Source organism: Ursus maritimus, unplaced genomic scaffold (assembly GCF_017311325.1).
Source record: "Ursus maritimus isolate PB19 unplaced genomic scaffold, ASM1731132v1 scaffold_29, whole genome shotgun sequence".
NCBI lineage: Eukaryota > Metazoa > Chordata > Mammalia > Carnivora > Ursidae > Ursus > Ursus maritimus.
The window spans coordinates 5,252,275-5,278,548 of NW_024425452.1; the positions used below are offsets into that span (position 1 = coordinate 5,252,275).

The following is a 26,274-nucleotide window of genomic DNA, read 5'->3' on the forward strand; positions in this document are numbered from 1 at the left end:
AAGATTTTCCAGAGGAACTCATGGAATCGCCAGAGTTTGAATGGGAAGAGGCTAAAAGATGGCGCTGCCTTCCAGCTTGTGCTAGTAAATGATTAGCTGGGACATCTGTTTTCTTGTCTCTTCAAAGGTACAAAATGTTGCAAGTGACAACGTACTCTTTTAAAAAAGAATGGAAAGGAGGAAGGTCAGCAAACAACCCTTGTCTGAGGCCAAAATATTTGCCATGGTTGTCTCCCACAAAATCGCTTTAGTGTCATTATCATTAGATTTTAGTCCGGTTGGACTTCATGACTACATTCCAAACTGTGATTCAAACTTGAATTCAAGGGGCCAATGTTTGGAAAGAAAGGAGAAGCAACTCAAAAGAAGTGGGAATCTTAAAGTCAATTAGGACAGTCTCCACTTCTGGCCAGAAAGGAGGAAAGGGACCCAGCTTTACACTTAACAACCAGATCATTACTTTAAATGACTAGTAAAGCAGACCAACTCTATAAAGTGATAGACATTTTTGGACATTGGGGAGAGGCAGCACCTAATCCAAACAGAGCTGGATGGTCTCTCTCCGTTGAGGGGACAACAGAGTTTGGGGTATGGAAACATGAGTGCAACTAGAATTCACAGATCTAAATACCAGAGGGGATGGAGCTGTAGAGAGAAAGACAGAGCAAGAGAGAGGGAGGGAGAAACTACCAAGTGTGCGGAAAGAACTGGAAATGAATAGGAGAAAGTCCCAGGATCTCACACAGGAAAGGGTAGTAGTTTGGTTCACAGCAGTCAGAGTGTACACATTAGATGGAGTCCTCAGAAGGATGTTGCTTCAGGAGTGGAGCTAAACCATTTTTAGGATGGGATTTTCTGGACTCACCCTCACAAAGATTACAAGTAAGCTTCAGAAGGATCAAACTCATTCCAAGTAACTTAACTGCAACTCAGAATGAGGCCCAACGCTTTAAAGAAACACAACCAAGTCCAGTATCAAACAACATAAAAGTCACTATAGGACATTAAAATATCATTAAGAGTAGACTCCATATGTTTAAGAAGGTAGAAGAAAACACGAATATGATAAGGAGAGAATTGGCAAAAAATTCAACACTTAGATTAAATCAACAAATAACTTGAGGGATGAGAATTACCAAATTCGTCCACAAAGAAAGCTATCCCTGGATATCCCTATATCTATTAAATACACTGAATTTTAAGGGAGGGGAAAACCTTCCTACCAAGAAACTTCTAGTGAAGATGCCTCCACTGGCAAATTCTACAAAACTATTAAGGAAAAAATTGTACCAATTCTACAAAAGCTCTCCCAAAAACAGAAGAGGAGGAAACACATTCTCAACTCACTCTATAAGGCCTGCATTATCTTGATAACAAAACCAGAAAAAGAAATTGAAAGAAAACTACAGACTAATATTTCTCATGAACACAGAGGCAAAAAATTTAACAAAATTGCACTAAATCAAATCTAGTGATCTATAACAATAATAATAAATCATGAAGTGAGGTTGATTCCAGAAATGTAAGGTTGGTTTAATGCCTGAAAATCAATGAATTTATTTCACATTACAGAAGAATCACATGAGAGGTGCCTGGGTGGCTCAGTAGGTTAGGCGACCCACTCTTGATTTTGGCTTGGGTCATGGTCTCCAGGTCGTGAGATCTAACCCCACGATGTGTCAGGCTTTGTGCCCAGCAGGGAGTCATATTGAGATTTTCCCTCTCCCTCTGGCTTCCCCCTACTCGCACGCTCTCACTCACATGCACTCGCTCACTCTCTCTCTAAAATAAATAAAATCTTTTAAAAAAGAAAAACCACATGATAACCTCACATTTGGCAAAATTCAATACACAGTCATGCTTTAAAAACTCTTTAAAGAACTAGGAATAGAAGGGAACTTCAGACATCTGTGAGGGGTACCTGGGTGGCTCTGTTGGTTAAGCGTCTGCCTTTGGCTCAGGTCATGATCTCAGGGTCCTGGGATTAAGCCTCACGTCAGGCTCCCTGATCAGCAGGGGAGTCTGTTTTTCCATCTCCCTCTGCCCCTCTCCCCTTCTGCTCTCTCTCTCAAATAAATAAATAAAATCTTTAAAATAAATAAATAAAATCTTAAAAATAAAGACATCTGTGAAAGGCATACAGTTAACATCATCCTTAATGATGAAAGATTGAATGTTTTCCTTCTCAGACTGGGAACAAAGCAAGGAAGGAAGGAGTAAAAGAAAGAATATGGAATGGAAAGGAAGAAATAAAGATGTCCTTTTTTACAGATGACGTGAGAATATAGGAGAAAATCTTTGTGACCTTGGGTTAGACAATCATGTCTTAGAAAGGACACAAAAAGCACAAATCATAGAAGAAAAAAATTGGAAAATGGACTTTTCAAGATCAAAAACTTCTGTGTTCAAAAGACACTATTCTGGAAATGAAAAGTCAAGCCACAGACTTGTAAACTATTTGTAAAACACTGTATCTAATAAAGAAATTGTATTGTGAATATCTAAAGAACTCTTAAAATTCAATATAAAAAGACATGATACTAAAATAATAAAAACGCAACATCACCCATCATCAGGGAAATGCCAATCAAAACCACAATGAGATATCACCTCATATCTGTCAGAATAGCTAAAATCAAAAACACAAGAAACAACAGGTGTTGGTGAAGATGTGGAGAAAAGGAATAGTTTGCACTGTTGGTGAGAATGAAAACTGATGCCGTCACTGTGGAACACAGTATGGAGGTTCCTCAAAGAGTTCAAAATAGAACTGCTTGCAATCCAGTAATTGCACAACTGGATATTTACCCCAAAAATACAAAACCACTAATTCAAAGGGATACATGCACTCTTAGGTTTAGAGTGGCATTATTTACAATAGCCAAATTGTGGAAGCAGCCCAAGGGTCCATCGATTGATGAATATGGATGAAGAAGAGGTGGTGGATATAGATGATGGAATATTACTCAGTCATAAACAAGAAACGAGATCTTGCCATTTGCACCAAGATGGGTGGAGCCTGAGAGTACAACGCTGAGTGATATAAGCCACACATATGTGGAAAGCAAGAAACAAACAAACAAACACAGGATAAAAAAAAGAGAGAGAGAGACAAACCAAGTAATAGATGGAGAACAAACTGATAGTTACCAGAGGGGAGGTGGGTGGGGGATGGGTGAAATAGGAGATGGGGACTAAGCAGGGGACTTGTTGTGATGAGCACTGGTTTCTGTATGGAAGTGTTGAATCACTATATTGTACCCTTGACACTAATATAACACTGTATGTTAACTATACTAGGATTAAAAATTTTTTTTTTTATTTGACAGAGATAGAGACAGCCAGCGAGAGAGGGAACACAAGCAGGGGAGAGGAAGAGGCAGGCTCATAGCGGAGGAGCCTGATGTGGGGCTCGATCCCATGACGCCGGGATCACGCCCTGAGCCGAAGGCAGACGCTTAACCGCTGTGCCACCCAGGCGCCCCGGATTAAAGTTTTTTTAAATGTGAATTAAAGCTGCAAGGAAACACCGTTATACATTTCCCGGTGTGCCTAAAACTGAAAAGATTGAAAATACCAAGTACTGGAAAGAAAGCAAGTAGAAGTCTCATACAAATTCTGGCAGTCACTTGGAAAATAATTTGAAAGTTTTTGATAAGATGAAATACCCACTGACCATACGATCCAGTAATTCCACTCCTAAGTATTTGCCCAAGAGAAAGGAAAACATAATCAATGCAGACGCTTACGTGTGCGTGTTTATAGCCACTTTGTTATAATAGCCCCAAACAGAGACAGAACCCAAGTGTCCATCAACTGGCGAATGCACGCACAAGTTGTGGTATCCTCACACCACGGAACACTACTTAGTAATAAAAAGGAACAAACAGCTGGTCGATATGCCAACATGGGTGAATTAGAAAGCTTAATGCTAAGTGAAAGAAACCGCACACAAAAGATTACAGAGTTTAACTCCATGTACGTACTTTCTAAAAGGCAAAACTATAGTGTTAGAAAGAGGAGCAGTGGTTTCCAGGAGTCGGAGCGTGGCTGGGAGGAGACTGATGACAAATGAACAGGACGGAACTGTTTGAGGTGATGGAAATGTCTTACATCACGATCGTGGCGGTTGTTACACAATTGTACACGCTTGTCAAAACTGACTGAAGGATACGTTTCAAATGGCTAGATGTATGCAAATTATATCCCAATAAAATTTGCCCCAAAGAAGCATGATACATAATAGGGTATACGGTAATATCGTTAGGTATTAAATAAGAGGGGAAAAAAGGAGAGAATTTTAAATATTGAACACACGTATATACGCTGGAATGTCGCAAAATATCTCAGGAAGCAAGCATATATGTGAAATTTTGAGAATGAATTGCTTCATAATGGAAACGGGGTATCTGAGGGGTTATGACGGAGGAGAGACTCTCTCTTTTGTAGCTTTCAAATTTTGAACCATGCAAATAATAAGCCTATGTAAAGGGGGAGAAAAGTCAGTAAAGTTCCAAAACCTGCTATTATTTGGTATGATTTGAGTCAAAATCCTCTTTCTATGTGTGAACATCTCTCTTCGTTACTCATCATTTCCTCCTTCCCCTATTTTAAAAATCACAGGGCTGCCTGAGAGTATGTTCAATATTTACTTCAGAGCATAGCAATAATATAAACTTACACTGTGACTAAGAGAGGGTCCCTGTGGGGTGGAGATCGTTTTCCTGCAGGGTAGAATGAAGTTCCAGGCACAGCAGGTTAGAAGCCAGTGGGGGTTCTCAGGCTTACCTCCTACAACTATCTGTTTTATAGGTGAGACATCTAAGCCCCAGAGAGTACATGTGACTTCCCTAACATTGCACAGTCAGTGTCAGAATCCAGATGGGGACCCAGCTCTTAAGCCTTATTACGGAGATAATACCAGGAGAGCAGGCTGACTTAGCACGGAGCCCGGTTCAAAGTAAACATTCGGTAAATATGAATTTCCCCATTGCTTCTTCCCCCTATATCAGCTGGCGTCTCATCAGGACTCACCAGTCACCCACCCCCACCTCAAAGTCAAATATCAGTGGATGCGGGGACGTAAGGGCCTTTGCTTTAATGCTGACCACATTTCTCAGAATACACAACTAAGTGTTCTCTCCAAAAAAAAGAACTTAACTGCTTTTCCCATAAGTGCTCAGTTTCAGTCAATTTGACCAAAATTTATGAGCCCGGGCTCCGTGCTAACAGCAGGTATACCTACACAGGGGAGTAAGATGTGGCCAGAATGCTTTCCCCGCGGTGCTTTCAGACCAGGGAGGAACAGCCGTACTTGGATGACTGAAATGTTAGGTGACACATGCTAAGAAGGAGGTAAGCACTAAGGGCATCTCGCATAGAACCACCTGGGGGTTTAGAAATGGCTTCGCAGGTGAAATGAGTCCAGAAAGATGAGGAGAAGTTGGTCAGCTGACAGAGGAGAGGAAATGCTAGAGACAGAGGAGTCAGCGTGGGCCAAGCTAGGAGGGGCAGAGCAGCGTCCACTCTGCAGGGAGCTTGGCAATCTGGGGGCGTAATGAATGAGGCATGATGTGGAGGGAGATGGGACCAGAGAGGCCGTTAGGTTGTTGGGGCAGGGCTAAGATCTTGGTTATGCTCAAGGGTGGACTTGATCACATTGACAAGGGGCAGGGCTTAAAGCAGAGAAGTTAAGTATCCAATAGGCCAATTTGTTCCAGGGGATGGTCCTTACTCCATTAGGTGGCTGAAGGATACCTGAGGGTTCACTGGACTCTGAGCAACACTTACGGAGCCCCTGTGACAAGTCCAGCAGCCCACGGGACACTGTGCTGCAGAGGTAAGTAAAATGTGGTCCCTTCCTCAAGGATCTAACAGTCTGGTGAGCTACTCTTTAGAAAATGGGGGCCCAGGAGCACCTGGGTGGCTCAGTCGGTTAAGCGTCTGCCTTCAGTTCAGGTCATGATCTCAGAGTCATGGTGGAGCCCAGAGCTGGGCTCTCTCCTCAGCGGGGAGTCTGCTTCTCCCTCTCCCTCTTCCTCCTCCTCCAGCTCATGCTCTGTCTCTGTCTCTCTCTCTCTCTCTCTCTCTCTCAAATAAATAAATAAAATCTTTAAAAAATCAGAGCCCAGAAAAGGATCTGTCGTCTGCTAGTCCAACACTGTGCCCCTCCCCCAATATTCTGATCGGCAGCCCCCACCCGGTCAGTTGGTGTTCTCTCCCCCAGTGTTGACACTACTCACCTTCTCCTGGTTAATGTGCTTGGTTTGGCTTCTATGTCTATTGACAGGCAGTGTTTGGTCAATTATATGGATGCAGAAACACAAAGGCAGGCCCAGGAGCAAGGACACATTGCATTAGCTGTGGTGACATTGTTACCACAGGCTGCTCCTTGTACTGTTTAACACTGACAGCTGTGGGACTCCTCAAGTCCTTCGATTCTAATGTTCCTTCAGAGCTCAACAAATCAAATTAAGCACTCAGAATATTGGCTTTCTGCCCAGCTTCAGAATGATGTTAAGAACGTGCCAGGCATTCTCATCAATGTCTGGGATCTAATGAGATGAGGGCACAAACAGTCCACAGACTTCTCACAGAACCCCTTGCATTTGGTGGAACTACGGACCCCAGGAGCGGCTGTCCATGTTCCCATGCCTCGACTCGACTAATCGCTACCTGCAGGGCTGTCGTGAGTTGAAGAGTGCCTCCCTCCCCAAAGATAGATCCTCCCAGAACCTGTAAATTATTTGGAAAAAAGAGTCTTCGTGGCTTTAATTAAATTAAGGATCCTGGGATGAGATCATCCTGGATTAGGAAGGGTCCTAAATCCATTGACAAGTCTTTACAAGTGAAGAGGAGAGGGGCGCCTGGGTGGCTGGGGCGGTTAAGCGTCTGCCTTTGGCTCAGGTCATGGTCTCAGGGTCCTGGGATCTAGCACCTTCCCCAACGTGGGCTCCCTGCTCAGCACGGAGTCGGCTTCCCTTTGCCCCTCCCCATGCTCATGCTCTCTCTCTCAAATAAATAAATAAATAAAATCTTTAGAGGAGAAAACAGAGGTAGACACAGGAGAGAAGGCCATGTGATGATGGCGCAGAGGCAGGAGTGATGGAGGCACAAGCCTTGAGCCACCAGAGGCTGGGACAAGCAAGGAACAGCTCTCCCCTCGAGCTGGCAGAAGGAGTGTCACTCCGCCAGCACTTGACTGCAGACTTCTGGCCTCTAGTGTTGCAAGAGGATAAATTCCTACTGTTTTAAGCTCCCTAGTTTATGGTCATTTGTCACAGCGACTCTATGAAACTAATATGGTGGCTTGAAGCCCCCCTGTTGCAAGCCACGGGACCAGCCTTCCTCCTGTTGCCTTGCCCTGAGCAGCCCTGGCGGTGGCTCATTCCCTCCTCCCTCCCTCCCTTCCTTCATTCAATCATTATTTAAGTAACCATGGATTGGGTATATGAGAATAGATAAAAGGCAAGAGTTCACACTAGAGAGAGAGAGATACAGACATAAAGAGGTAATTGTAACATTCAGTGTTATGGGCTGAATTGTGTTCTCCCAAAATGTATCTGTTTAATCCTAATTCCTAGTACCTCAGAATGTGACTGCCTTTGGAGATAAGGTCCTTAATGAGGTAATGAAGTTAAAATTAGATCATTAGGTGGGCCCTGGTCCAATGTGACTGGTTGTCCTTATAAGAAGAGGAAATTAGGACACAGACACACACAGAGAAAGGACCATGTGAAGACACTGGAGGAAAATGACCATCTATAAACCAGGGAGAGAGGCCTTGGAAGAAATCAACTCTGCCGACACCTTGGTTGAGAAAATACATTTCTGTTGTTTAGGCCATGCAGTCTGAGGTACTTTGCTATGGGAACTCTAGAAAACTGATACATTGAAGTAAGAGCAATGAACAGCAATAGGGGAGATTCCATCCAGCCCTGCCTGGAGGAGCCAGGAGACGCATCTACAAGAGATGACCTCTACGACAGTGAGTTGTCTCCAGAAGGGATAGTATTAAGAGCGAAAGTTTGAGCAAAAGCCCAGTCTTTAAATGGCATGAAGAGTGCAGTAAAATACAAGTCAACACTTTTCGAGGCAAAGAGTGAATGGGGAGTAGCAGCCGACAAGGTAGGTCTTGGCTGAAAGCCTGATGGAGCATGAGGACCTTCATATATATTCTCTTCCTTCTGGCCTTTTCCCTGGAGACAGTGGGGAGCACTGCATGGCTAGAAACAGGGCATGGTCAGATGCGCTCTTTATATGGACCATGCTGGTGACTATGTGGGGGTTTCCTGGGAGAGAGATTAGCCTAGAGGCAGAGTGACCAGTTGAATAACTGTGGCCAAGATGACAATGGCCAGTGGTGGCCAAGATGGAGAGAATATTCAGGAGGCGAAATTAACTAGACCATTGGGAAGTGAAGAAGTAGAAACCTATGTTACTCAAAAGTTTTAGTTTGTATAAGTGGTGATACTGCCCACCAAGATAGCTGTGGCTACATTGACATGAAGCTTGCAGTCCTTGGGGGAAAATGTCCAAAATTTTCCCTAGAAAACAGGTGGATCCTAGTATGGGTATTTATGTCAGAATATCACATCGCCTTCATTTTCAGAGCTGACATAATCCCCATAATGATTCACGTACTGCTCCTTCGTTACTCTTTCGGGAGGGTTTCATCACAAGGTTTCTTTCTTTTTTTTTTTTTTAATTTATTTATTCGACAGAGATAGAGATAGCCAGTGAGAGAGGGAACACAAGCAGAGGGAGTGGGAGAGGAAGAAGCAGGCTCATAGCGGAGGAGCCTGATGCGGGGCTCGATCCCATAATGCCGGGATCACGCCCTGAGCCGAAGAAGGCAGACGCTTAACCGCTGTGCCACACAGGCGCCCCTCATCACAAGGTTTCTTGAGATACGAAAAGGCTTAGACCAAGCAACTGGCTCCATAGGAAGGAAAAGGAATAAATTGGGCCATTCATAGCACATTCTACTCCCCCTACATGGACATAAAAGGTATAGGCAGGGCAAGTGGAAGGCATCACAATGATAAATAACATTAAGGGTTCGTGAACTCTTCTGAGATTATCTTCCACAGAAAAAATTTGCATAGACCTTTAGAATGTTCCAGAACCTCCCAAAGCGTATCCATGAACATCCAGCATCCCAGGCTAGGAATGCCAATATAAAGGAAAGTACCCTGGATTTAGAGGCCAAAGTCCCAGCCTGCTACTAATTTGCAGGCAGCCATGGGCAAGTTTGTGAAGTTCTCTGGTTTTTAATTTTCATGTCATAGCACTAGAATTCTGTGACCTCTTTGATCGATGGCATTGGCTCACAAAGCCAACTAATTCATATAAGCTCCAGAAAATGATTTTGAATAAAATTGGGATTTGATTATGTTCCCAGCACCCTCATTAGGAAGAAATTATGAGAAGAATAGAAATCTTTGTTCACTCCTGCTCATTGCTCCATTTTTGTATAAACTTCATTTGTTCCATGAAAGCACGATTGGACACATGCAACGGGCTCAGACTTGTCTCTTCTCACAGTGTTTCCAAGGACACACCTGACATGCCTTATTAGTGACACCAGGGATCGTGGACTAGGAAGAACCTCTCAGGGCTCCAGCCATTTCTAGACATCTAAGGGCTAGCTACAATCTTTAAGTAGTCCAGCCAAGCTGAGACAGAACACACAAACACATTTTTTTAAACTGGAAACTATGCTGAAACAATATCAATAAAAACTTTGTGCTGAATCTGTATACTGTCCAGCCCAAATGTAACAAAACTAGATACACTTACAGCTAAGATACGAATCAGCTTCACACTGCCCAGCTTTCTCCTGAAATTTGTCTGTATGTAGCCAAGAATCCAAATACCTGGACATAGCCAGATAGTTCGTCGACTGAATAAATTACCAAAAAATATATAGGTAGTCATTTTACACAACGAATTTACATCTAAATGCTTGAACTAATTTTAGAAATGAAGCTTGCAAAAACAAAACAGAAAACAAACCAACAAAAAGAAATGAAGTTTGCTACGTGTCTGCACATAGTGCATGGAAACGCTATTTAATTTGCTTATCCATCACCGTAAACATTGCTTTGCTCCTGACGTCACTCTCAGTTGCCTTCAGGATAAAATCTAAGACCCCCAGTTTGCTGTGCAAACTGCATTCCTAGGTCTTCAAGGTCATCACCTTCTCTAAACCTGTGCATACCGTCTCTCCACGCTGTTCCTGTTAGAATCAGCTAATGGTACATTCCTTAAATGTCCACTAACTATAGGGCACAGTGCTTAAAATAAAAATTATTATTTTATGGGTGATTCAGATTCATCACAATAAATAATAATTTAAGCTCATAAATATTGAGTGCTTATTATATGTCAGATACTATGCCAAGCAATTAAGTGGCTTATCTTACTTAATCTTCATAACAATCCTACGAGGAGCATACTATTATAAAATCCATTTTACCAATGAGGAAACTGAGGCTCAGAGAAGCTAAACAATTGAACAGAAAGTAACTGGTTAAGCCAGGTTTCAAACCATGCAACTTCAAAACCTGCTCCACGACATCTCCTGCCTCCAGCATCAGCGGCATAGATTACCTGCAGGACAGTGGTGTTCGTTTGTCCCATTTTTCTTTGTAATAACCATCATCAGAATACCTTTTTTTCTTTGCATTAAACAAAATAACAGACATCTCTCTCTTTCTTCCTTTCTCTTTCCCCCACTTTGTCTCTGTCTCTCTCATTCTCTCTCTTTCTGCTTTCCTCTCTCCCTCTCTCCCTCACTCTCTCTCTCTCTTATACGCGCACATGCAAACACAATTATGTGTACAGGTCCCTCCGTTTTAGCAGAAAATATAGACAATTCTCACAATCCTATGTGGCAAATTCTGAACCAACCACCCCTCTTGGCTTCCTATAATATGGAACTCTCGCTTGGTACCTTTTTTTCACTGGCTGTCAGTGAGTTACCTGGAAGCAGTTATTTCTCCCCTTTTATTATCTTCAAGAATTGTGCTTCTCTGTCTCTCCTACAAGACAGTTGGAGTTAAGATGTGGGTGTTCTTCTCTTACGAGGTACCTGGCATGTAGTAAGCATGTTGTAAATGTTGCAGGGATGGATGGATGGATGGATGGATGGATGGATGGATGGATGGAAGGCCAGAAGGAAGGAAGAAAGGAAGGGAAGAGGGAGGGAGGAGGGAGGAAAGACAGTGTATGAGCGTGAGCACATTTTCTTGCTCATGTATTCCTGGAGAAGAGGTCCAGAGGTGAAATGGGAATAACATCACCATTCACTCAGTAGCTCTGGTCAAAACCCCTAGAGTCAACCCTGGCTCTTCTCTTTCTTTACAAATCACATCAGGAGAACCTTTCGGCTTGCTCCTCAAAGCCATTGCAGTCCTATTCCTCACCACCTCCACTGTGGTCACCACTGGCCCATCCACCCTTACCTTGCCTAGGTTTTCAACTGCCTCCAGCTGTCCTCTCTGCTTCTACTCGCTCTCTGCTGCAGTCGGCCATCATAAAGGCAGCCAGGGGGCGCCGGCTGGCTCAGTCAGTTGAGCGGCCTACTCTTGATTTCAGCTCAGGTCATGGTCTCAGGGTTGGGGGATCAAGCCCTGAGTGAGGCTTTGCGCTCAGTGCAGAGTTGGCTCGAGATTCTCTCTCTCCCTCTGCCCCTTCCCCCAATGCTCTACCGCTCTCCCTCTAAAATAAATAACTGAATCTTAAAAAAAAAAAATGGCAGCCAGCTTTGATGACTCCCTTTATCACTGCGAGTAAAAGTGAAAGAGCTTCCTCCACATGCTCTGTGCCCGCCTCTACCTCTCTGGCCTCACATGCTGCCACCTTACCTCCCCTGCTCCCCCCACTCCAGCCACGCTGCCTCCTCGCTCCCCTCCTCACTGTCACTCTGTCCCAGTGCGGGGAGCTCCCAAGTATGTCCATGTCTTGATTCCCAGAACCCATGAATGTTGCTTTCTGTGGCAACAGAGACTTAGCAGATGTGATTGAATTAAGGATCATAAAATGGAGATTATCCTGTATTATCCCGGTGGACCCAAATTCATCACGTCTTCTTATCAGAAGGACGCAACAGGAGTCGGATCAGAAGAAAGCAGGGTGAGGAGAGAAGCCAGCAGAGCCACGGTGATAGGATGTGGGCCAGGAGCCAGGAATGAGGACAGCCTCTAGAAACTGGAAGAGGCAAGGAAACAGGTCGTCCCCCAAGCCTCCAGCAAGAACACAGCCTTGTCCACACCTTGTTTTAACTCCATAAGACTTAGTTCAGATTTCTGATCCCCAGAACTACAAGGGAATAGATCTGTGCTGTTTCAAGGCACTAAGGTGTGTGGTCATCTGTTATGGCAGCAACAGGACACGTTCACACCCATCACTCAGTTTCATGTTTCTTGAAGGCGTCATCACCCCCAGGCATATTTTGTATTTACTTATCTGTCCATCAGTTGCTTTTCCCACTACAGTGCAAAGTCGGGAGACCCGGAACTTTGTTATAAACCCAGGGCCTGGCACAATAATGATCTGTTGAAAGAATAAATAAATGATATATCGTAATTAAGCAATCGCCCAACACCCTGAAATGGCTTGAGCCTCAGTAAAATGTTGGTTGAACACACAGTGACAAACCTGTGTGACATTTTTCCTGGCTTGTCTAGAACAGCTGAAAATGCGCATAAGGGAGTATGGGTTACCACGAATCCCAAGTGGTCTACACCGAAACAGCTCAGGGGAACAATCACCCCAGGACTCCATGGCAACAAGCCCTGCTAGGGAGATGATGAGCCCTAAAGCACACCTGAGCCCCATCCAATGCAGGGCTTGTAGCCTTCTGCCATCCCCCCACCCCAGCGCTGGGGGAGGAAGGAGCCTGAGCAGGTGACCCTCAGACCTTCCACCCCCATGCAAGCAGACAAGCCCCCGCACCCCCGCCTTCGCGTATAATTTCCATTCAACAAAGAGTAAAGAAGTACAGTGGGGATGGTGGGTGATTGGGATGCAGGGATTGTGAGCACCACTCTTCTTAGATATTCAGTGCTGCTGAATATCTTTAAAATGAGTTCACACACAGGAGCTGAGGTCTCTTGGTTAATTATATGAAAAAGAATGTAAACCTAAAGAGTTCATTAACGCCAGTATTTGCTTTCAGGAACCACAGATCTTGAATAACGTAGGGCCGCACATTCCTATCAAGCAGCTTTTCCTGTTGCTAATACCAGCGGGAGATGCCAATTCTTCTGTTTCCTCCTACTTCTCTTTGGTTCAACACCAGTGGCAGGCTAATTTTTGGTGAAATCAACACTTTGCCAAATTTACAAACGTCTTGATGTGTCCGTAATGACGACGATGATCATAATGACAGCGGTCCACCTTGTCTGTTGTAAACAGTGGCACGGATGGTTCTGTCCTGAGAAAAATACACCTACAAGTTCTCACTAGGTGGGGGGTTTTGTTGGGGGGGGGGTATTTTTGGTTTTTTTGTTTTTTTTTAAACTAACATAACAGTGATGTGGATTTAGAAGCTGGAAGGCTCCTTGAATGCACCTGTCCGAACGTTAGTCACCTCCTCAGTGGAGCCTGTCCTGATTCCTTCTTGCACACTTGAGCACTCCCCCCGGGAATATCCACAGCACTCAGCTGGAGCCTCTAGTTCCCCGAAATTAACCACGTGCAAGTCTGTTTCTTGCACCACATTGCTCATTTCTTGACAGTAAGTTCCCTCCCCGTCTTCCATACCCCTTTCCCCCCCAGATGCTCAACATAATACCATGCAAGTTTTGACGGGTACCTAAGTATGAGCCGGACACTCCAGCTAGGCGCTTTTTACAGACCTTGTGGTAGAATGGAGGAGACGCAATTTACACACGGAACAACTAGGGAAAAGTAAAAAAGTAATAATATATTAAACGAGCAAATAAAGTCTATTTTACTGGAGTTATTAGAAACCACAAAGGGGAGAAACAAGCATGAACTGAGGGTTTTGAGGGTTCATTTTTATTAGCAAGAAATAGCAGCATTTACTAATACTCCGCCTTCATACTAAGAAAAGTGTAAATTTGAATATTGTCAGGGAGTGGATATTGGGGGGAAAATGTTCTTCCTTCTCAATTCATAAAAATGATTTGTCTACCCCTGAAATGCTTTTTTATGTTTGGGTAATATTGTAATAAATAGTCTTTACCACAATATCAGTCTAAAACAAAGATTACCAAAGTTCTGAGTTTATATATCATAATTATTAAACATTAACATTGGCTATTATTGTCCTAATACTACTACCACTGAAATCACTTCACTTCATCAGATATTTTAGTTATATTGGTACTAAAAGGGCAGGCCCAGTGACAGAGGTAACGTTTATTGACCATATATCTGAAGTATCTGTGACCTTAGAAATGCTAAGAAGAAACCCCCAGTGCCTGGCTGACTGCTGACTTGACTTCCTCTCTCAAGACTCGGTTTCATTTTTGAAAATCAAGTTGACAAAAGAAATCTAACCAGACAGGAAAACATACTCAATGTCTGTCACAAAGGTAAGGATTTGAGCCACATTTTCTGCTCACTTGTACGTGAACTAAAAAAAACATGCTTTGCCCATGGCATATAAAAGTGAATGATTAGACACACAATTAAAATACACTTTCCAATTCTCATACTTGGAGCAGTTCTGAGGGAACTCTGGAACGGACTCATTTAACTCATTTAGTATGAGGTGAACCTCATACTCATTAACTCATTAACCAGCCCTACTCTTGAATATGTCTTGAGATCCAAAGACCGTGACATCCTGCATCTTTCCCTGGACACGCAGAGCGAAAGAAGACCCCAATTAGGCCGTCCACCCATGCAGGGGTGTCTTTCAGAGACAGCCCTTACCTTCACAAACAGGCTGATCTCAGGATCCGTGGAAGTTCGTTCGTTTTCTTCCAAACCATTAGCAGCAGAATTACTGGTGAAGAAGGTCCTGCTCTGCTGGATGGTGAAGTTTCGGGGGGAAAGCAGGTCTTCCCCCATCATGCCTCCATCCTCCTGGGGTTCCTCTGGGCCAGGCTTCCAGTCCGGGGTTGGTGAGTGTAACTCTTCCACTGAGATGTCCCTGTCCTCCTGCCGCTCAGCTGGTTGAAGATCCTGGGACTCAGGGCATACCTCATCAGGCAGGAGGTAGTCTGCTGCTTCTGGCTGGGAAGAGGTCAAGTTCTCCTCCTCACCCCCAGCCACATACACTGACACAGAGTCATAGTCATGGGTTTCCAGTTCAGTGGCATAGACATGGTTTTCCCACAGGCCTTCGTGGATGTTATCATAGAGAGGACCTTCATCCTCTTCTGGCTGGTCTGGAAGCTCATACATCCGTTCCTTCTGGACTGTGTCATAGATGGTGCTATTTTCTTCGTCATTCATGTTCATCGATCGGATAGATCTTTCGCAGGAGGACCTGAATGAATCAGAAATTGAGAAAGGGATAGAGGATGCCGCACCGCCTTGCAGAGCAATCAACAAGCTTTTGAAACACAGTGACTAGCAACAGCTACCAATGAGAGGTCTCTAACAATCATTTACCAGAGACTTTCATCAGCAAACCACAAGTCCATTGGACATGAGATAAAGCTTACACACTCAGTTAACTCCTTCACTCCTAAGCATAGTTTCAAGCAGATGCTGGGGTTTTCCTCATTGCCAGGAATTCTGAGACTCTTTGATTTAGCAAGGGGTTGAATTATCTTCCTGGTACACATTGAAATTCTGAATATTTAGCCATTTGTCACTAAAGAGGGCTCCCTCTTCCAATTGCCTCCGAAGAGGTTGACAGCATTCAAGAATTCTCTGCAGTTTGGGAGAGAACTGTTCTGCACAATGGTAACTCATCTATGACTAGCTGAATTCATTACCTAAAACAATTCTGCAAGTATCAATACCCTATGATATATGAGTTGTACATGCTCCAGTTAGGTAATAAATTCCATTTGCATTTCTTATCTGGCAATACCACTAGGTGATTAAACGGCAGAAGGAAAAGGAGATAAATGCATTGGTCTATAGTCACATCAGTACAGACGACCCAAAAGAAAGAACTCAAAGATTTATGGCTTTGAATTTTCTTTTTAAGATTTAATTTATTTATTTGACAGAGAGAATATAAGCAGGGAGAAGAGCAGAGGGAGGAGCCTGATGCGGGACTTGATCCCAGGACCCTGGGATCATGACCTGAGCTAAAGGCAGACGCTTAACCAACTGAGCCACCCAGGCGCCCCGAGTTTTATTTTCCCTTTTAATCCATGTGATCATTACAGTCAGCAAACCGTCACCAAGGTTCTGTTATGGACAGGACACCACACTGAGCACTAGTCATATGTGTGAGAAGATACATTCTCTGCTGTCAAGAGACTTCTAACCGTATTTGGAAGGCTAGGAAGAAAAACTAAACCCTAATGGGCACAGAATAAACTATTCAAAGGTCTTCTTAGTGCAATTGGCCCTCAGGGCAACTGGGATAAGCAGGAAGGAGCTACATGAATACATAGGGCCGCCTGTTTGATGTCACCTACAGATGCCGCAAATAGACAGGCTCTTTGTTTTTAATCGAGTGCTCTGTTCTGCTAAGTCTTGTTTCCCTTCCTCACACCATGCGCCTGGATCTCTTTGACTGAGAACCCAGATAGATTATGAAGGGACTTTAATGTCTGGAAGTCATGTGAAAATTTAAGAAGCAAAGCAATTCTGGACAAAACATTCGATGAACGTCTTATTAACGACACTCCCTTGACCCCTTAGCTCCAACATTGTATCCAGGAATCTCCGGGAGCAAACTAGAGCAGAATTTCTAGAATTCTGGCTTCGGGGATGGCTCAAAGAATAGGTAAGTGCAAAGATGCGAGAGATAGACTTTAAAGGCTCTTGATGTTAGCCCTTTATCTTTCATTGAAAAGTGAGGTTTGATGGGTCCAAATCCCTGATGCATCACCATAGGCGTGTATAACTCAGTGGAGCCCCAGCTCAAATCCCCCTCATAATTTAAGCGCTAGAGAAAACCTAAAAGCATCATTTAGTCTAACATTCATTTTACTTTGGGAACAAGCGTGAAACCTTTCTAGGGGAGGTGAGTGGTCCGAGTTCACACACAAAGTTAATGATAGAGCTGATATCAGTGGTGATTTCCTAACCTCGAGCTCGGGGATCTCAGCTACTGGCTCCCTCCTGAAGTCAGTGTTTTCCAACCTATATTCTTGATCACACAAGCCTCCCCTCTCACCCCACCCCCAAGGAATCCTTTTCAGATATTTTCTGCCATGAAATGAAAATACTGCTGATAAACTACATATCCTTTTGTGTACTGTATGTATATCTGTGCTTTACGTGTAGGAAAAGAAAAAGCTTTCGGTCCCCTAAGGACCCATGTTCACCCCTTTAGGGGAGGACTTGCTTCTTTTGAGGATGCATGCTTTTACTGCTGAAGCATTTCTGGGGTGTAACTCATAATCTGGCACTGGATTACATACCGTTCTGCATTATTACCGAGGAATAACAATCTACATCGTGGGCATATGTACGCAGCACGCTCCTGGGTCCTCACCACCATGACCCAGCCAGGCAGTGGAAGCTGGTTAAGCTTAGGTTAATACCACACAGATCTTTTATAAATCTGATCCCCCTATTTCCCACCTCAGGGCACACCTATCATGTTTTGGTTACAGGTTGTAATATGAAGCCAGTCATCCTATTAAAATGTCAGTCCGCTCCGCTCAAGCTCCTGTAATGGCTCCCCGTTGCTCTCAATAAAAGTCAAAGTCTTTACAATGACTCACAAGATCCTACCAAATCTGCACCACCTCTCCTGCACCTGCTTTCCACCCCCACCACCCTCCCGCCCCCACCTCAGCTTACTGTGTTTCAAATGATCTGGCTCCATTGCTATGCCAGGAACATTCCAGAATGCTCTTTGTATTAGGATCTTTACATTGGCTGTTTCTTCCGCCTGAAATACACTTCCCCCGAGTGTCATCTACACAGTCGATTTCCCAAACTCTTCTAAGTCTTTGCTTATACGTCCCCTTGCCAATGAGGTCGCTCTGTCCTGTTTCAAATGTCAACCCATTCCAGCTCGTATCTGCAGCCCCTCTTCATTACTAAAAACCTTTACCTGACTTTTAATTCCTTTTTCCATAATACCTATCACCTAGTAAGACGTGATACATTACTTACGTTTGTCGAGAGTTTATTTTCTGTCTTCTCGCACTAGAATGTAAACCCTGCGTGGGCACAGATCTCCGTCTGGTTCTTCGTCATCACCTCAAGCACCTAGAACACTGGCTGGTATATATAAGATACTCAGTACATGGTTGTTGAATAAATTGTGGTGATTGCTTGATATTTTACCCTCCACTGAACACAGAAGTTCCATGAGAACAAAGCCCATAACTATTTAGCTGATCAGTATATACCTAAAACTTAGCCGATATCTGACACATCATTGATGCTTATTAAATATTTGGGTTTTTCTAAGATTTTATTTATTTATTTATTTATTTATTTGACAGAGAGAGAGAGCGAGCACAAGCAGGGGGAGCAGCAGGCAGAGGGAAAAGGAGAAGCAGTCTCCCCGCTGATCATGGACCCCCAACCCCGAGCTCCATCCCAGGACCTGGGATCGTGACCTGAGCTGAAGGCAGAGGCTGAACCGACTGAGCCACCCAGGTGCCCCTAAATATTTGTTTTATAAACAACTAAAATGGAGGCGATGTCTCTAGAATTCATGTCCTTCTACTCTTGGTCCATTTTTGTTTCTGTATTAGGTGTATAAATACTATCTCCTCACTGTTTTTAAACTCCTGCAGGAAGAGAACTAAGACCTGGGCCTGCCACAGCACTTTGTATCAGCAAGTTGGCTTGTTTACTTATGAAAGAGAGTCTGTCGGTCTGTTAATCAGTCAAAAATATTTTGAGGGCTTCATATATATGTTACTTAAACCTAGGAAAGGAAATGTGACACATAATATTCATTTGTTCGAGAAGTCCTAAGAATGAGCTTGCATCCTTTCTGAACTACAAGTTTGCCTACGTCACTCCCGTGTTTGGAAATCTTGAGTGGGTCCCAAGCATTTACAGGAAAATGTCTCTTTCAAGATCTTTCACAGCCAGAACCAAGTCCATCTGTCCTGCCAGCTTCTCCCCTCAGAACTCCCCCAAATGGTTTTTTTGTTTTTTTTTTTTTAAGATTTTATTTATTTACTTGAGATAGAGAGAACACAGCCAGGGGGAGCAGGAAAGGGAGAAGAAGACTCCTGGCTGAGCAGGGAGCCTGACACGGGACTCAATCTCAGGACCCCCAGATCATGACCTGAGCTGAAGGCAGATGCTTAACTGACTGAGCCACCCACGCACCCCTCCCCCAAATGTTTTATTCTGCAGCTGCATAAGCTGCTCTTCCCGGAACACACTGTGCTCTTTCCTGCCCCTGCACTTCTGCACCTGTGTTGCTTCCACCGGGCACAATTCTACTCATTCTGCTATGTGTTGGACCTAAATCTACATGAGACATGATCTTACAGGCACATACGACTGAGGAAATTTACACATTAAAATTCAAGAGAAAGGATCCAACTGGGCCTACGGCAGGCCTGCCCATTGTCTGGAATAATTTGGGGCCAATGTCTGGTCTTCTGCTTTGCGTGTGCAAAGACTCAACTTGGTTGGTTTGCCAAGGGTTTTTCAAACAAGGGTTTTTCAAACATTTCCAAACTAAACTGAAAAAGAAAAAAATCAGATTAGCAACTAAAATGCCAATGTATTATTTTACTACAAAAAATTTGCCAAATTGGCTTGAATACCTCCTTAAGAAAAGAAGCATCATCTCTTCACACTAGCAAAGTCTACATAAGGAATCAGTTAAGATAACATCCTCATATTATGTTCATGTGATGTTTACATGATCTGAGACAATAAAATACCCACCCTTCTAAGCCCAATATCAGTGAATTGTGCCTTTTCTTTTTATATTGATCAGTTCTCATTAAGAACTTCCTAACATTATTTTTTTAGAAAACATTTGGCTTTATTAGTAGTCTCTATTGTGCATTTCTTTGCAATTTCATTGATTTCTGCTTCTATCTCTGTTATTTTCTTTCTTTCCCTCTTTTTGGTTTTACTTTGCTGTTTTTACCCCCAAGACAATTGTGATGGATAAATTGGTGCTCAGCTTTTCTTCTTTCCTAATATGTGCATTTAAGACCATTAATTTTCCTCTAAATACAGCCTTTTTTACATCCCACAAGATTTTATATGTTTTGTTTTATGATCATCCAGTTCAAAAGAATTTAATTTTTATTTTGGTTCTCTTGGTTTTTGTTTTACGTTTTTAAGGCTATCTTTTAGGTGCACAAGGATTCAGAAATGTTATGTCATCTTGGTACATGGACTGTTTCTGCAATAGAAAATGCCACTCTTGGGGCGCCTGGGTGGCACAGCGGTTAAGCGTCTGCCTTCGGCTCAGGGCGTGATCCCAGCGTTCTGGGATCGAGCCCCACGTCAGGCTCCTCTGCTATGAGCCTGCTTCTTCCTCTCCCACTCCCCCTGCTTGTGTTCCCTCTCTCGCTGGCTGTCTCTATCTCTGTCAAATAAATAAATAAAAATCTTTTAAAAAAGAAAAAAGAAGAAAATGCCACTCTTTATCTCTAGTAATATTTTTTTTTATCTTTTTCTGATATCCATTTTCTTTTGGTTAGTATTTATGGATATATTTTCTCAAGTTTATATTTTCAACTTTTTTGTGTCCTTATATATAAGCATTAGGTAGTTATATTTTTATTCAGTCTGATAATCTTTAACTTTAATTTGAGTAGTCCCTAGACATGTAATGCAATTGCAATGCATTTAGACTGAATATATTATCTCACAATTTCTATCTCTAAAAATGATCAGAAACTTGAATAGAAATTTCACCAGAAAGTAACACACGAATGTCACATAAGGTCATTAAAGAGAAATCAACTCTATCAGCTGTGAGGGAAATGCACTTAAATGAGATCACTTCATACCACGAGAACAGCTAAAATTAAAAAGACTAACAATACCCAGTGGCAGTGAGGATGTGAACCAACCAGAATTCTCATACACTGATCGTAAGAGCATAAAACGGTACAACTACTTTGTAAAATTGTTTGGCAGTTTATTATAAAATTAAATATACATGTACACACATGCCCTATGACTTAAAAATTCCAGCAAGTCTTAGAAATGTATCCAAGAAAAAAAATTAATGTGAAAATCATCATAACAGGCTTGTAGGAGAATGCTTAGAGAAATTGGATTCATAATCCAAAACACTGGAAACTTCTAGAAAGAGGAGAATGGACAAGCTGAGGTGTATTTATGTAATGAATATAATTCAACAATACCAAAGACATGAATCACTGATACAGACAACAAAATGGATGTATCTCAGAGACAGTATGTTGAGTGAAAAAGGCCAGCATAAAAGAGTATACCAAATGTTTCCATATGATTATGTCAACTTAAAAACATGCAAAGGATTACTGGATTTCTAATTGTTCTTTTAATGGGTATTTGAGCAACAGATTTTAAGGCTTACTTCCATAACTGAAGGATAAGAAATGCCCCAGGTTAACAACTGTCTTCGATTTCCTCCTCTGGGAGTGGAGGGTTTCTCGGGTTACTGTTATGAAGTAATGAGAGTTAAAACCACTCCCTCCCTGGAATACAACTGTCAGGCTGAACAAGCCAAGCAAAGGAATTTGCATGAAGCCCAAGGTGCCAGAAACATCCTGACCACCAGTGCTGCTAGGAAACCATCAACAGCGTTATTACAAAACTTCCAGGGTATGTTAGACCTGTTTATATAACCCAGGCATCAGCTAAGAATGCCCCAATCCTTACACACTTGAGGAAGTAGGTCTTCAATTCCCACATTCGTAGTTTCCTTCCTCATCCTTTTCTCTGAATCTAGGCCCATCTATGTATTACTCAGTTGCAAAATGCCATCTTTCCATCAGTTTCTATAAAAAAAAAAAATTTACTCACACCCAAAAATTTCATGGAGATTCTAGGGTCACGTGAGCAGTCACGTCAGGGGGCACCATTTCACTGACCCACCCCCTACCCCACCCCACCCCCACTTTTCTCCGTTCCTCCACTCTCAGATGGACCGTCAGTTCTTCCAGCTTCTCCACAGATTATCTTTCAGACTAACTCCACTTACATTTGGTTTGGGGGACGGGTCTCTTCACCTTCCTTCTCAAATAGGCTTTTAAAGAATGTTTTCAGACCCTCCTGTCTTCAGTACCCTCTCTGAAGAGAATCCTCATGGATATGAGACTCTCCACCTGGTTGCATTCATGTTCAGATGTGGCCAATGAGATGTTTGGGGACGCTGAAGAGCCAGTGGCCATGGCTCCAAACAGAAGCTATAGCTCTGAATTGTTTGATCTTTACAGCATGGAAATGGCTCAGGTCCCGGAGAAAGTGGGCATGGCCAGGGCACGGCAGGCTGGGCGAGCAAACCTTGAGCGCTGTCCTGCCTTGCTCTCCCTCCTCACTGTTGTTCTTATCAGTGGTTTGCAGATGATGGGGAAGAGGAAATGAGGATATGTCAGAAATGGCTGTTTGAAAAGGGCTTGGAATCTGCTCAACATGTCGAAGTGAAGGGGATGAGGACAGTTTCTAGGTCTACATTTCCTGCAGAGCTCAATATTTGATGTTCACTAGCGGTACTCAGTTGAGTTTAATAGCAGTTTGTTCCAGCCAATTCTGAAAACTATCAAACCATAGTCTCCTAAAATAGGAAGAGATACTGAGGTCAGATCCTACAACAGGTCCTGGAATGACTGATTGGGCCCTGCTGCATGTAGTAAACCTGTGACTTAAAACATAACCCTCTAGGGGCGCCTGGGTGGCACAGCGGTTAAGCATCTGCCTTCGGCTCAGGGCGTGATCCCTGCATTGTGGGATCGAGCCCCACATCAGGCTCCTCCGCTATGAGCCTGCTTCTTCCTCTCCCACTCCCCCTGCTTGTGTTCCCTCTCTCGCTGGCTGTCCCTATCTCTGTCAAATAAATAAATAAAATCTTAAAAAAAAAAAAAAACATGACCCTCTAGCCTGAAGTAGCTGAGTTAGCAGGTGGGTTTCAGGAAAGTCAGTACAAATGGTTGACTTCAGATGAGCAGGAAAGAAAAGAGGGAAAGGCAAATGAGTTATTTTAAGAAGGGCATGTTTATCTCAAATGCCACTACTGCCACTTGTTTTTCTGCCTTCTTCTCTTCACTGTACCCATCCCCTCAACACTGCTTTTGCCCTCCGAGGAGCCACATACTCTTCAACAAGCCTTACAGGGCTTACCTTCTCAGTAATTTTTTCATGTCAAAAAAATACAAAGTCTAAGCCAAAGGAATGAATGGCTAATGGTAAATATCTAACTCTCACTCTTTAGGAAAGATCTGTTTCTCACTTCTTGTCTTCTCTACTAATTCTCAGCTGTCCCATATATAAAATGTGAGTAATAGTATGTGTTATTGAAGGATTTACTTAAATAATGTCAGTAAGAAGCTTATTGAAATGCCTGAGTGGCTCTTAATTGGCACGATTACTACTACTACTGTTTCTACTGTTAAGCTTTATTCCTTGGATAACAATATGAATTCTTTTGTCTTTTTTAGAGGAATAAGCAAACATTGGGGCTCCATCTAAAGATAGGAAATCTGAGACTACAAAGGGCTGCAAAATATAGTCTATGGCCCTAAGAGTTTAAAATCTAATTGGGTGTAGGATATAATGCACCGGCGAAAGAGTGAACTGGCAACAGGAGGTATTATGTGTGGTAACAAGTAAGTGAGACTGATCTCTGGGACTGTAGAATTTCAGAAGAGGGTGAGGTCACCCTGGGCTGGGCATGAGAGTCCCAGGAAAGTGAGTATCTTGGGTGGTAGATGAGACTTGGATACGTGGAGTGGAGAAGGGAGGGGAAGGTACGAGGTGTTGCTGCAGAGTTGAGAATTCACAATGATACAGAATAAATCAGATTGGATGCAGCATGCAGACTATAAAAACACTGGAGACGATGGGCAGCACTGGATTAGACTGTGGACACCCTGGAATGGCAGGCTCAGAAATCTGAATTTTATGCCATAGGATGATATTGGGGATGAGCAGACACGTAACGTAGAAAGAAGTTCAATTCCAGAACTATTTAAACTCCAGCTAGGCTCAAGACAGAGACAGGTGCTTGGCGAAAACTACTTTCAGTAGCTGGTATTGTTTATCGGAGCAGCTCGGTCTACTGGCACATCACAGCATGACATTCACATTGCAATATGGGCACAGGGAGGCTATCGTTTCTAAGCCACCTGAGAACTTCTGGTGGTTCTGCTGAGTCATTGCTGTCAGTGTAATATGCCTCTCTCCTGGCACTCTCTCCTCCTTGGTGCTCCACCAAACACCATTTCCAACCAGTGATGAATGCATAGCCTTCATCTAGGTTCCAACCCGCTGAATTTCGTGCCTCATGGTTGTGATTCTGGCATAGACCCCACCAGAGTTTCCTCTTCACACTTTCTTGCATATGAACCCCAACTTTCTTACCTTCCAGGTTGTAAACAGTCATCCATACCTTGACTCATCACTACATTTTGCTCACCTCAGTGCTACTTTAGAGTATACAATCCGGAAGAGCCCAGTAGAAGTCATTTATGATGTTTCATTACTTAGAGGATATGAGTAAAGAAAATAGGAAAAAGGGGACTATTAAATATTGGGGGGGGTGAGACAGATGGGATCTTCCTCACTCAAATAATCTAACATGAATGGGAAGGGACAAGAAGTTATTTAAATAATTTAATAAAGAAACTGAGTACCAAAAACAACATCCTTTTTTGAAAGCAGATGACCTATATGCCCTCAAACTATATGCCTCAGGCAGGGCAATCCTTGCTTCATGCTCTCCCTGCCCCTGACGCCGCCATCTTACCCAGGCCGGACTCACACCCAAGCCCAGAGCCCCACACTCTGGGATGCCCTCCAGCAGTCCCTTTGTCCTTCTTCCTTATTCAGAGTATGCGTAGTTTCCTCCCTCTGTTGTTTCCAACATGAACAAAGCCTCCTTGTCTGACCCTTTAGTAGCTCGCTGTCACTTCTCTGGAACCTCCAATATGGGGGAAATGCAACTCACTGCAGGTTAACTCACAGATGCTCAAAGACTGAAGTGCCTAGATAGCTGACTTCAAAGAGGGGAAAGAGAGGTGGGCATCCTCTTAGCCAAGCTTCTGCAGACAAGGGTAATATCACACTGCATGAGTGTTGAAGGAGCTTGCAGAAATACTAAGTTTACTTAGTAGTTTAATAGAGTGTTCCTGGGTCCTGCCCAAAGAGAACGTGCTTTCCTTCTGCCATGGTCAGCTTGACCCCGTTGAGCCCTCTCACCCCGTTTCTTACTCCAGTATTTATTTCCATCTCTGGGGATTTTATTTTGTGATCTGAAATTTTTCAGGGTGTTAGTGTTTAGGGATTTTTTTTTTCTCCAAACATATCTGGGAAGTTTGGTTCTGTGTTATAAAACCAAGTGATCCATCTCAGGAATCTTCTGAGTAAGCCCTCTACATATTATATACTTCCCTGTATAACAAACGTAACGCCAATTGTTACCTGAACCATCCACGAAAGATGGAGAAAGGGCTGTGGGTTTTGAAAATGCAACTTGACTCCTGTAATTCCACTGGGTGGGGGACACACGCCCCAGGTAAGCTGTCCTTTCATATTTGAGTTTTGCATTTTCTAAACAGGGTTGCCCAAGGTCATTGTCCTCAAGTTATTTCACAAGAAACACACTAACCTTGAAATATAAACACCGCTGTCATTTTAAGCTCCTTGGGTCCCTGCTATGACATCAAATATATATATATTTTTAAAGATTTTATTTATTTATTTGACAGAGATAGAGACAGCCAGTGAGAGAGGGAACACAAGCAGGGGGAGTGGGAGAGGAAGAAGCAGGCTCATAGCAGAGGAGCCTGATGTGGGGCTCGATCCCGGAACTCCAGGATCACGCCCTGAGCCGAAGGCAGACGCTTTAACCGCTGTGCCACCCAGGCGCCCCTATGACATCAAATATATACTTATTTTTATATTAAGAAGATTTCTTTCGGATTACAGATATAGTTCATGTTCATTATCAAAAAAGATAATAAAAATCATCTGTAATTGCACTACCCAAAGATAACCACGTTAACGTTTCTTACT

General features: G+C 43.2%; 1 protein-coding gene across 2 annotated transcripts; it reads right to left on the reverse strand.

Moving 5' to 3' along the window:
- Nucleotides 1-14,016: 14,016 nt before the first annotated feature.
- LOC121105711 (chloride intracellular channel protein 5-like) lies at nucleotides 14,017-22,931 on the reverse strand. Of its 2 annotated transcripts, none has more exons than XM_040643553.1 (2): nucleotides 22,247-22,931; nucleotides 14,017-15,469 (listed from the first exon to the last, which is right to left on the reverse strand). In XM_040643553.1, coding segments are annotated over exons 1-2 (735 nt in total). In that variant the 5' UTR covers nucleotides 22,249-22,931; the 3' UTR covers nucleotides 14,017-14,736. The 2 variants fall into 2 exon arrangements, with proteins under 2 accessions (XP_040499487.1, XP_040499488.1); XM_040643554.1 differs by lacking the exon at nucleotides 22,247-22,931 and adding an exon at nucleotides 18,235-18,342.
- Between the last annotated feature and the right edge of the window lie 3,343 nt (nucleotides 22,932-26,274).